This window comes from Oncorhynchus mykiss, chromosome 9, assembly GCF_057628025.1.
Source record: "Oncorhynchus mykiss isolate SJ-2025 chromosome 9, ASM5762802v1, whole genome shotgun sequence".
NCBI lineage: Eukaryota > Metazoa > Chordata > Actinopteri > Salmoniformes > Salmonidae > Oncorhynchus > Oncorhynchus mykiss.
Genome location: NC_143030.1, coordinates 57,801,230 through 57,814,253, shown reverse-complemented (window position 1 = coordinate 57,814,253; position 13,024 = coordinate 57,801,230). Strand labels below are relative to the sequence as shown.

Sequence of the window (13,024 nt, the reverse complement as noted above, 5' to 3'; positions counted from 1 at the left end):
ATCTGCTTGTTACTTGTGTTTCAGGGGCCTTATTCACAAAGTGTCTCAGAATAGGAATGCTGATCTAGGATCAGTTCAGCCTTTTAGATCACAATGAATAAGATTACATGGACTCCTACTCCCCTCCAATAGCTCTCCATCCAGGGGCGCTGCACTGCGTCTGACACTGTGTCCCTCTGTGTCCCTCTGTGTCCGTGTGTGTGTGTGTGTGTGTGTGTGTGTGTGTGTGTGTGTGTGTGTGTGTGTGTGTGTGTGTGCACGCGCATACACGTAAGACCGTTACAGAAAGTAAGAATGACACAAAGTTGTAGTGTTGATAGTTGTTGTAGTCGGTTGTGGAAAAAGTACCCCATTTTTATAAAGTAAAGATGCCTAACCAATGAACAATAAATTATCTATTCTACTCTGAGATGCTTGATACATATGGCCCCAGATCAAATTTCAGCCTGGTAGGAAAGGAGATGATGAAACCAGATGATAACAAGTTTTTATGTATTTATGTTGACTCTGAGTCACCTGGTAAAGACCCATACCTGGAGTTCTCCCTTCCTGTCCCAACCTAAGAGTCTACTCTACAACGTGTACCATGACCCTTTAGAGTTCACAATTCCTCCTGTGGCATTGTATTGGGGTATTGACTGGAGAAAGTGGAACTGTCACGACTCCTACCGTAGGTGGCTCCCCTTCCTGTTCAGGTGGTGCTCGGCGGTCGTCGTCACCGGCCTACTAGCTGCCACGGATCCCTTTTTTCCCCTTTTCTGTTTATTGGTTTCACATGTGTTTAGTTTAGGCTGATTGGTTGGGCTTTATTTACCAGCTGGCCCGCCTGCTGGTTGTGCGGGATTATTTCGATGTACATGTGTACACGGCTGTATGTCATGGTTGTCCGTGTGTTTGGATTTTTGCTGGACTCGTTAAGTCCCCCGTGTTTGGGGCATTTGTTTTGGTCGGCGTCTGTTCACCGTTGTGGTGCATTAAAAGTTAGCGCTACCCTGAACTCTCTGCTTCCTGTGCCTGACTTCTTCCCCACTACACCCCAGGCGTTACAGGAACTATCACCTCATCCTATTCCTTTCTCTGGTCCTATCATGTTTAGATGATAATATTGACCTTTTTGACAAAAAGGCCTCCAGATGTGAACTCACTTAAAGGAAAGGCTCTTAGATTAAGGAGTTTACAGAAAGGCTCCAGTCTATGTTACATAACATAACATAACATTTTGCATTCAATTGCCCATTACTAATTAAATGCAATAGCCGTAAATACCATTCATTAACTGATTATTGCAAATAATAAAAGGAGAAAATAGAACCAAGATTGGTGAATACCACCAAGATTGGTAAATATTCCCAAGATTGGTAAATACCAGAAGCTTGTCAGGAACTCACAACAACATTAAAACCTCTACAGGATCAGTGTCCCCCAGCTGGACGGTTGAGCTAACATAGGCTAATGTGATTAGCATGAGGTTGTAAGAAACAAAAAAAATCACCAGGACATACACATATCTGATATGGGCAGAAAGCTTAAATTCTTGTTAATCTAACTGCACTGTCCAATTTATAGTAGCTGTTGCAGTGAAAGAAATACCATTCCATTGTTTGAGGAGAGTGCACAATTATGAACTTGAAAATGTATGAATAAACCAATTAGGCACATTTGGGCAGTCTTGATACAACATTTTGAACAGATATGCAATGGCTCATTGGATCAGTCTAAAACGTTGCACATACACTGCTGCCATCTATTGGCCAAAGTCAAAATTGCGCCTGGGCTGCATTTCAAAGATCATGGTACAAAATACATTTAAAAAAATGCATGGGTTTTTCTTTGTATTATCTTTTACCAGATCTAATGTGTTATATTCTCGTACATTATTTCACATTTCCACAAACTTCAAAGGGTTTCCTTTCAAATGGTATCAAGAATATGCATATCTTTGCTTCAGGTCCTGAGCAACAGACAGTTAGATTTGGGTATGTCATTTTAGGCAAAAATAGGAAAAAAAGGGGCGGATCCTTAAGAGGTCTTCATCTTGACTTACAACTTAAGACATTAACCTCAAGTCCCACTTTCACGCCTGAGTGATTTAGTGCTTCTAACCCCTTTTAAACATTATGTGATTCTCCTGTCTTATCTGGAGTCCTATGTGAATTTATGCATGCTCCCTCTAATTCTCTCTCTCCCTCCCCTCCCGGAGGACCTGAGGCCTAGGACCATGCCTCAGGAGTACCTAGCCTGATGATTTTGGATTTGTCTATTTCTTCTGCATCCACCGATACCAACCATTAGCCTGTGCAATTGAAGGGTGCTGAACTAGAGCAGTGTTTGTGAGACAAGGGTAGATCTTGAAAACGGTTCTTCTCACAACAACAACTGTAAAGGCTGAATGGTTTGAGCTGCAAACTATACTGAACAAAACTATAAACACAACATGCAAACATTTAAAAGATTTTACTGAGTTACAGTTCATATAAGGAAATCAGTCAACTGAAATAAATAAATTAGGCCAAAATCTATGAATTTCACATGACTGGCCAGGGCACAGCCATGGATGGGCCTGGGATGGCATAGGCCCACCCACTGAGGAGCCAGGTCCAGGCAACCAGAATGGGGATTTCGCCACAAAAGGGACGTACTTCCAAATTCTGTAAAATGACGTTGGAGGCAGATTATGGTAAAGAAATTAACATTTAATTACTAGCAACAGCTCTGGTGGACATTCCTGCAGTCAGCATGCCAATTGCACACTCCCGCAAACTTGATACCACTGTGGCATTGGGTTGTGAGACAAAGCTGCACATTATAAAGTGTAATTTTGTTGTTCCCAGCACAAGGTGCAACTGTGTAATGATCATGCTGTTTAACCAGCTTCTTGATATGCCACACCTGTCAGGTGCATATACAGTGCCTTGCGAAAGTATTCGGCCCCCTTGAACTTTGCGACCTTTTGCCAAATTTCAGGCTTCAAACAAAGATATAAAACTGTATTTTTTTGTGAAGAATCAACAACAAGTGGGACACAATCATGAAGTGGAACGACATTTATTGGATATTTCAAACTTTTTTAACAAATCAAAAACTGAAAAATTGGGCGTGTAAAATTATTCAGCCCCCTTAAGTTAATACTTTGTAGCGCCACCTTTTGCTGCGATTACAGCTGTAAGTCGCTTGGGGTATGTCTCTATCAGTTTTGCACATCGAGAGACTGACATTTTTTCCCATTCCTCCTTGCAAAACAGCTCGAGCTCAGTGAGGTTGGATGGAGAGCATTTGTGAACAGCAGTTTTCAGTTCTTTCCACAGATTCTCGATTGGATTCAGGTCTGGACTTTGACTTGGCCATTCTAACACCTGGATATGTTTATTTTTGAACCATTCCATTGTAGATTTTGCTTTATGTTTTGGATCATTGTCTTGTTGGAAGACAAATCTCCGTCCCAGTCTCAGGTCTTTTGCAGACTCCATCAGGTTTTCTTCCAGAATGGTCCTGTATTTGGCTCCATCCATCTTCCCATCAATTTTAACCATCTTCCCTGTCCCTGCTGAAGAAAAGCAGGCCCAAACCATGATGCTGCCACCACCATGTTTGACAGTGGGGATGGTGTGTTCAGCTGTGTTCAGCTGTGTTGCTTTTACACCAAACATAACGTTTTGCATTGTTGCCAAAAAGGTCAATTTTGGTTTCATCTGACCAGAGCACCTTCTTCCACGTTTGGTGTGTCTCCCAGGTGGCTTGTGGCAAACTTTAAACGACACTTTTTATGGATATCTTTAAGAAATGGCTTTCTTCTTGCCACTCTTCCATAAAGGCCAGATTTGTGCAATATACGACTAAATGTTGTCCTATGGACAGAGTCTCCCACCTCAGCTGTAGATCTCTGCAGTTCATCCAGAGTGATCCTGGGCCTCTTGGATGCATCTCTGATCAGTCTTCTCCTTGTATGAGCTGAAAGTTTAGAGGGACGGCCAGGTCTTGGTAGATTTGCAGTGGTCTGATACTCCTTCCATTTCAATATTATTCCTTGCACAGTGCTCCTTGGGATGTTTAAAGCTTGGGAAATCTTTTTGTATCCAAATCCGGCTTTAAACTTCTTCACAACAGTATCTCGGACCTGCCTGGTGTGTTCCTTGTTCTTCATGATGCTCTCTGCGCTTTTAACGGACCTCTGAGACTATCACAGTGCAGGTGCATTTATACGGAGACTTGATTACACACAGGTGGATTGTATTTATCATCATTAGTCATTTAGGTCAACATTGGATCATTCAGAGATCCTCACTGAACTTCTGGAGAGAGTTTGCTGCACTGAAAGTAAAGGGGCTGAATAATTTTGCACGCCCAATTTTTCAGTTTTTGATTTGTTAAAAAAGTTTGAAATATCCAATAAATGTCGTTCCACTTCATGATTGTGTCCCACTTGTTGTTGATTCTTCACAAAAAAATACAGTTTTATATCTTTATGTTTGAAGCCTGAAATGTGGCAAAAGGTCGCAAAGTTCAAGGGGACCGAATACTTTGGCAAGGCACTGTATTATCTTGGCAAAAGAAAAATGCTCACTAACAGGGAGGTGAACAAGTTTGTGCACAAAAGTTGAGAGAAGTAAGCCTTTTGGAACATTTCTGGGACTTTATATTTCAGCTCATGAAACATGGGATTGAGTAAATGTTTTTATTACTCATCAATCTACACACAATATACCATAATGACAAAACAAAAAACAAGTTTAGAATTTTTTGCAAATGTATAAAAAAAATTAAAAAATGAAATTTGACATTTACATAAGTACTCAGACCCTTGTTGATGCACCTTAGGTGGCGATTACAGCCTCAAGTCTTCTTGTGTATGACGCTACAGGCTTGGCACACCTGTATTTGGGGTGTTTCTCCCATTCTTCTCTGCAGATCATCTCAAGCTCTGTCAAGTTGGATGGGACAGCATTAGTGCGCAGCTATTTTCAGGTCTCTCCAGAGATGTTCGATTGGGTTCAAGTTCGGGCTCTGGCTGGGCCACTCAAAGACATTGGGGCGGCAGGGTAGCCTAGTGGTTAGCGCGCTGGACTAGTACCGGAAGGTTGCAAGTTCAAATCCCCGAGCTGACAAGGTACAAATCTGTCGTTCTGCCCCTGAACAGGCAGTTACTGTTCCTAGGCCGTCATTGGCCGTCACTGTTCCTAGGCCGTCATTGAAAATAAGAATTTGTTCTTAACTGACTTGCCTAGTTAAATAAAGGTAAAGTAAAAAATTCACTCCTGCATTGTCTTGGCTGTGTGCTTAGGGTCATTGTCCTGTTGGAATGTGAACCAGTTTGAAGTCCTGAGCACTCTGAAGCAGGTTTTCATCAAGGATCTCTCTGTACTTTGCTCTGTTCATCTTTCCCTCGATCCTGACCAGTCCCTGACACTGAAAAACACCCCCACAGCATGATGCTGCCACCACCATGCTTCACCCTAGGGATGGTGCCAGGTTTCCTCCAGATATGATGCTTGGCATTCAGGCCAAAGAGTTCATCAGACCAGAGAATCTTGTTTCTCATGGTCTGAGTCATTCTGTGCCTTTTGGCAAACTCCAAATGTGCCTTTTACTGAGGAGTGGCTTCCATCAGGCCACTAGTGGTTAGCGCGCTGGACTAGTAACCGGAAGGTTGGTGGAGTGCTGCAAAGATTTTTGTCCTTCTGGAAGGTTCTCCCATCTCCACAGAGGAACTATAGATCTCTGTCACCTCCCTGACCAAGGCCTTTCTCCCCTGATTGCTCAGGTTGGCTGGGCGGTCATCTCTAGGAAGAGTCTTGGTGGTTCCAAACTTCTTCCATTTAAGAATGATGGAGGCCACTGTGTTCTTGGGGACCTTCAATGCTGCAGAAATGCTTTGGTAAGTTGTAGAAACATCTCAAGGATGATCAATGGAAACAGAATGTAATACATTTGCAAATATCATTATGGGGTATTATGTGTAGATTTCTGAGGATTTGTTTTATTTAATCCATTTTAGAATAAGGCTGTAACGTAACAAAATGTGGAAAAAGTCAAGGGGTCTGAATACTTTCTGAAGGCACTGTATGCAGTTGCAGCATTGTTATAAATGCATTTTTATCAGGTTCATGGTAAACTTTATTTGTATATTGACATTTGTCAATAAAACTCATGAATGAAACTGTTTATGTCAAATTGTTTTGTGTTCTACTTGTAGCCCTGGTTGTCCTGAAAATAAAATGTTAAAACACTTCAATTCAGCTTTTTCACCATGGGAGCCCGGGGACCAATTGCCAACAACAGTGTTTACTCATAACATTTATTTTCTCCACTACCATTGTTCACAAAAGTTGGATTTAAAGACTGTATGTAGCTGTGGTGTTAGCCGTGCTCACGCTATCACAAAGGCGCAGTGAGGGGGTGTTCTTTTAAAACATACTCGCTCAAATTACTCCGTTTTAGACAGGGACCTGGAATTCTCCATACCACCCTATTATCAAGTCCTCCCACACACAGTCAAGGGAGGGGTGAGCCATGCCGCTGAAATCTCCCATCCCAGAGTATCCACAAGTCAAACATGTAAAACGCAGGCTGATCCCCCAAATGAAGAGCTTACTGAACAATGAACATCCCATTCATCATTTGGGGTCACAATTCACTCCAGGGCACATTTGCTGCTCCCACTCTAGACCTCTTCCTAATGGTTCAGCCTAGGTCTTGCAACAGTTATTGTTCAGACAATTAAAATGTCAATCTGAGTTCTCCAGTGGTCTTAAGGATTATTTTCTGTTGCATCCAGAGCCACATTTACAGATTGTTAAGCAGCAATGCTGTAGAATCACTGATCCCATTCTTTTATTGTTATGCCTTTGCATGACGGAACCTGATTAGGTAAGGTGATCATTCGGTCATAAAATGGATGCCTGCATCACCCAGGAGGATGGTCCACATTGATGGTAGATGAAGTGAGTTTACCCCTACATCATGTAACTTCAGGGTATCTCTTACAGACCCAGAGGAAAGCATTTCATAAATGCATTCCGTAATCTTCCTGTCTAGTTGTGTTTATCATGTGTTGAAATGTGTCTGTGGATAATACATTCAGAACAACATCTGCATGGAATGTCATAGCAACAAGCCAAAAAAAGAAAAACAAGAAAACAAGCACTTATCAGTGTCAGAAAAAGCCCAAACCAGCATTTTCAACATTCTTTGTATTTTCTTTTAATACCTACATTTGGCCTTTGGAATGTAATGTTTTGGGCTAAGCATTCAAGAGACAGACTGAAAGATGAAGTTGGTTTAGCAAGCATTAAGGACGTATAACTTGTATCCTTTGTACTATAGCTGCTGTTAGGAGGGGGGTGAGGAGAGGAGCAGCATCTTAAGTTTCCACCCTGCTTTGTGTCCTCCCCTCACACTGTGTCCCAGCACAGCATCTCTGCTTCTTCTCATGCTGGGCCTTAATTAACATTCCTTGTCTTAGCCTGTCTAGGCACTATAAATTGCTTGCGCTTCACGTCTTTTCGTAGTCACACTCCCTTTTTCCTCCTATAATGAAAAGAGAAAACGTCATCGTGTCATGTTTTTGCAAAAAGTTTTGCATTAAACAATTGATGTTTATGTCAATTAGCCATGCTCCCAGCAGGCTTTGCGGGGCCAATAGGAAAAGATGAGCCTCAACCACTTGACGCTTATGTCAATACATCACAGTCAATGGGAAAAGATGATTGTCACAAGGTTGATGCTTATGTCAATACATTTATGGTCAATGGGAAAATATGACTGTCAATACATGACATTCAATGGGAAAAAATGAGTGTCACAAGGATGAGGCTTATGTCAATACCTCGCATTTAATGTAAAAGAAGAGTGTCACAGGGTTGCATTGCATTCAATGAGAAAAGATGAGTGTCAACTAGAGGTCTTCACAGGTCCACCCAAACCCGAATACCAGATACCTGACCTGGATCCGAGCGGGTCTATTTAACTACCGTTGATTGACCGAGTGGACCCAAATAAGATTCATTTATTGACTTATATATGGCCTAACCAACATCTAAAATCCTATTCATTAACCAAAAGAACAACTTGGCTGATAAACCTAATTTCTTTTGTCACTCCAGTCCAATCGGGTCTGTTGTAGACCGGGTCTGGGTTGGGTCTTGGTTTAGTTGTCATCGGGTCCATTCGGGTTCTGGGTCTGATTGTCCTTGGGTCTGTTCGGGTCCGGGTCAAACCTTTTGACCAAAGAAGACCTCTAGTGTCAACCAATTGATGCTTATGTCAATACATTGCATTCAATGGGAAAAGATGAGTGTCACAAGCTTGATTGTTATGTCAATACATCACAGACAATGGGAAAAGATACATGTCAACCAATTGATGCTTATGTCAATACATTTACAGTCAATGGGAAAATATTTGTCAACCTATTGATGCTTATTACAATACATTCCAGCCAATGGGAAAAGATGAAGAGAAGTATGTGGAGACCTGCTTGTCGGACATCTCATTACAAAATCATGGGCAGGCTTTCCCGGGGAATTGCTTCCATTCAGCCACAAGAGCATTAGTGAAGTCAGGCACTAACGTTGGGCAATTAGGCCTGGCTTGCAGTTGGCGTTACAAATCAGGGTTGAAGTCAGGGCTCTGAGCAGACCAGTCAAATTCTGTATGAACCTCACTTTGTGCACGGGGGCATTGTCATGCTGAAACAGGAAAGGGCCTTCCCCAAACCGTTGCCACAAAGTTGGAAACACAGAATCCTCTAGAATGTCATTGTATGCTGTAGCACTAAGAACTAAGGGGCCTAGCCCGATCCATGAAAAACAGTCCCAGACCATTATTCCTCCTCCACCAAACTACAGTTGGCACAATGCATTCGGGCAGGTAGCGTTCACCTGGCATCCGCAAAGCCCAGATTCGTCTGTCAGACTGCCAGATGGTGAAGCGTGATTCATCACTCCAGAGAACGCGTTTCCACTGCCCTAGAGCCCAACGGTGGCGAGCTTTACACGACTCCAGCCGACGCTTGGCATTGCGTATAGTGATCTTAGGCTTGTGTGTGGCTGCTCGGCCAGGGAAGCCCATTTCATGAAGCTCCCGACGAACAGTTCTTGTGCTGACGTTGCTGCTCTGTGAGATAGTGTGGCCTACCACTTCGGGGCTGAGCCGTTGTTGCTCCTAGATGTTTCCACTTCACAATAACAGCACTTACCGTTGACCGGGGCGGCTCTATCAGGGAAAAAAATCGAATGAACTGACTTGTTGGAAAGGTGGTAACTATTTTGCCTGAATACCAAGCGTCACTTCTGGAGGAAACCTGGTACCATCCCTACGGTGAAGAATGGTGTGGGGATGTTTTTCAGCAGCAGGGAATGGGAAACTAGTCAGGATTCAGGGAAAGATGAACGGAAGTACAGAGATCCTTGACGAAAACTGTCCTTCTACAGGACAATGACTGTAAGCACACAGCCAAGACAACGCAGGCATGGCTTCGGGACAAGTCTCAATGTCCTTGAGTGGCCCAGACAGAGCCTGGACTTGAACCCGATCGAACATCTCTGGAGAGACCTGAAAATAGCTGTCCAGTGACGCTCCCCATCCAACTTGACAGGGCTTGAGAGGATCTGCAGAGAAGAATGGGAGAAACTCACCCAAATACAGGTGTGCCATGCTTGTAGCGTCATACCCTAGAAGACTTGAGGCCGTAATCGCTGCCAAAGGTGCTTCAAAAAAGTACTGAGTAAAGGGTTTGTATACTTATGTAAATGTTATTTCAGTTTTTTATACATTTACAAAATGTTTTGTCATTATGGGGTAGTGTGTTAATTGGAGGGGGAAAAAACAATTTAATAAATTTTAGAATAAGGCTGTAACGTAACAAAATGTGGAAAAAGGTCAAGAGGTCTGCATACTTTCTGAATTTACTGTATAGGGTACATGACAGGATGGCGTTTTGAGGCTGATAATGGGATGAAAGAGCAGAGGTGTGCACTCCCTCAGATATCCATTTTGAGAACCTCCATTTTCACAACCTCAGCCCTTCTACATCTCTTTGTCTCCCTTTTCTCTCTGATACGATATCCTGTTATGAAAAGTTCTGTATTATTTCATTAGGCATGGGGGATGAGTGTTTCAATTACCAGAAACCACAGTTGACAATTCAGGAAGAAGCCATTATTTAGGAAATATAGAACATCCTTGTAGGTTGAAATTGAGGGCTATAAAACCATGATGTACAGTTGGGGATCTTCGCTACAGGCAGTCTCCCATTCATTTCCCCCTTTTCAGTACCTCCAAATATGAGTCCCCCGCAGGCCTGACTGCCAAACATTTCCATAAGTAATTCCTCACCACTATCTCACCATTGACATTCCTCTGAGGATTCTCCAGTTGCTTTTGAATGTTACAGGAGCAGCAGGAAACCCACATTTTCAGGCACGAGTCTTAAAATTCTCCAAACCATGGAGACCTATAGCCTCGGGGAGGATAAGTACAAAAGTGCAACTTTAACTGCCCTTCCCTTGTGCCGATTCCCAATTTAGACATTTTTCCAGTCACTAATCTTCAAACTGCTTCACAGAAATTCAAAATATGGCTACAGATTATCAGATACAAATGTCTGACTTGCAAGACTAAGAATTCAACTTCTCTACGCTCTCTCCTATGCATGTACTGTTGATTTTGTTACGGCAGTTGCCTTGTGTATACATTTGTGACAGTTCTTAAAAAACGAATTTATGAGAGGTATTTGCCCACATAAACTTGGATTGTGAACTACGAGTGCAGATACAGGACTCAAAACATAAAATGGCCATGGTAGGCTTTAGGCTACAGACACGTGCAAAATGCCTATGCTGACATCTTGTGACTTCAAGGTGCACTGCAACATATAGTAATAACATTATGATAAACTGTTGGCATTATATTATCATACAGTAATGTATCTATAGTGGAACAAGCCATACCAAGACAACTGACACAATCAAGAAAACGCCAATCGAGAGTGACAGACCATTTAATGATCTGTAAGTATGTTAAACAACCATTTTACAGTTTAAAATGTCCTCATAGAGGAACAGCAAAATACACTAATTATGAAATAAGATTTGATCAAAAGACAGTTTAAGATTTTTTTGTTGTATTTAGTTGTCATTTGTATATCAAAATTAAGTGCCTTCAACATTACCATGAGAGTATTCAGCCTGCAGTAATTTAAATATTTACAGCACAAAAACTGAGAATCATGGTTTACTTTCTACATCGGTTCACAACTAGCTGAGTCTCTTTCAGACTGCCTTGTTTCGTCACACAAATCAAAATATGAGGACACTGAACGGAGACAGTAATACGGGAAAGTACACAAGAGCACAGATTGGGAACATGAGTATTTACAGCATTGGCTCAGGGAGACACTAGTTCAGAGAAAGGAAAGAGAGATGGACAGTTTACACATCCATTCCTGGCATTGTTTAAAGTTTAAGTCACATTTGTTGCCTCATGGATTGGTTTCCCCTTTACTTCTTCAAGTTAAGCATGCTACAGCTGTCATTTAGTAATTTGCTTTTTGACTTTGGGAACACATATTGGTATCCAGGAGTATTTTCAGGGGAACAGTAGGGGGCAGTGGAGGACACAAGGAGAGAGAAGGACTATGCTTACTAGTTTGCTAAACTGTATCCACAATTCAACATCAAATAGAACTGTTAATGGTAGTCAATGGAAATGAGGACATGATTTCACAATGGAGTAGCAGTAGGCTGTAACAGGTTGGGCTGATGAAGAAAATATAATCAAAAACAGAGGCTATTACAGTAGATCTGAGTGAGGAATACAAATTCAAGTATGAAAATAGGTTCAGATTATTTAGATACATTGTGGTGATTTTTCCTTTGAAAAATACATTTTGGCACATAATCAATTCTAAAAACAAGGGTTCATAAATGTCACTGAACTGAGTTTTGTTGGGGTCCTTGTCAGTTGCCACCCCCCTCCCTAACATTTTAAAAGTGATAATCTGTCATGTAATCCACTTGGTCTCCCTAAATCTTTTTATTCTTTAAACATTAGACTTGAAAAGGAGGCAAAAAAAATTCTATATTCTTTAAATATATATTTAGTCCCGTGTTGAGGCATGTACAACTCAAAGTTCCCATATAGCTTCCTGGGGAACATTGAGGAAAGCTGACTGGAAATGAAGTAGAAGGAAATTAAATTGGCAGATGGTAGAAGAATAAAAGCAGTACAAAAGATTGGTCACTGGAGCATGTCTATTATATGTGTCCTTTTTTTCTCAATCTGTAAAAATATCATGTTTTTTATTTACTTATTGATTTTGTTTTCTCAACATAGAAAACAATTCCGACCAGTCATTCTGCAAAAAAAATAAAAAATCTAACATTATTTAGATAAGAGTAAAAACATCCCTTAGCCATCCTTCTAATTTAGTTCCCTTGTCCCCTTCAATACTTAGAAAATCAAGACGCAATCCAGTTAACCTTCAACAATGGCAAAAGCGAAATGGATGATCATAGAATTGATCATCAAAACTCCTAATCCACCCTTCCGTATGCTCTCAGTAAAGGCAGAGATTTGTGGAATCAGAGGTCGTAGGATGATTTAAGGACTCGGTGAAGAGAAAAACATATTTTAAAAACAAAAAATGGTTAAACCCATCCAAACTGAGGCATTTCCAGTTTTCTAAACTGGATGAAAGTCCTAAAAGGCTGGTGTTGGCTTGGTTCTGGTGGGTTCAAGAAAATTGAGTTTTTTTATGGAGAGGTATTACACGGAGGCAATGACAATCATGAGGTGAGGGGAGATGCTGGAGATACTGTTGAGAAGGTCGGGGGCAAGCCGGCACAGATGGCTCTCTGAGAACTCACACGGTGGGAAAATCTGCACCACATATGCCGGCTGGGGAAGGAATAGACAAAACGCATGGTTTGAAGTCAGTTCAGTAGCATACTGCCATCTCCAACTAATGTTTACTTGAATACAGAAAGGAACAGGTCTGTTTGAAAATGGATGCTTACATGGCATAACA

At 41.6% G+C, this 13,024-nt stretch overlaps 1 protein-coding gene across 8 annotated transcripts in view; it reads right to left on the bottom strand.

Annotated features, from left to right (window-relative positions):
• Positions 1-10,980: 10,980 nt before the first annotated feature.
• Positions 10,981-13,024, bottom strand: part of LOC110532368 (msx2-interacting protein) — a 42,427-nt gene continuing 40,383 nt past the window's right edge. For all 8 annotated transcript variants that reach the window (XM_021616211.3, XM_021616213.3, XM_021616212.3 and 5 more), the window contains one exon: positions 10,981-12,894. In XM_021616211.3, coding sequence (XP_021471886.3) covers positions 12,763-12,894 — 132 coding nt within the window. In that variant the 3' untranslated portion in view covers positions 10,981-12,762. The remainder of the gene's footprint in view (positions 12,895-13,024) is intronic.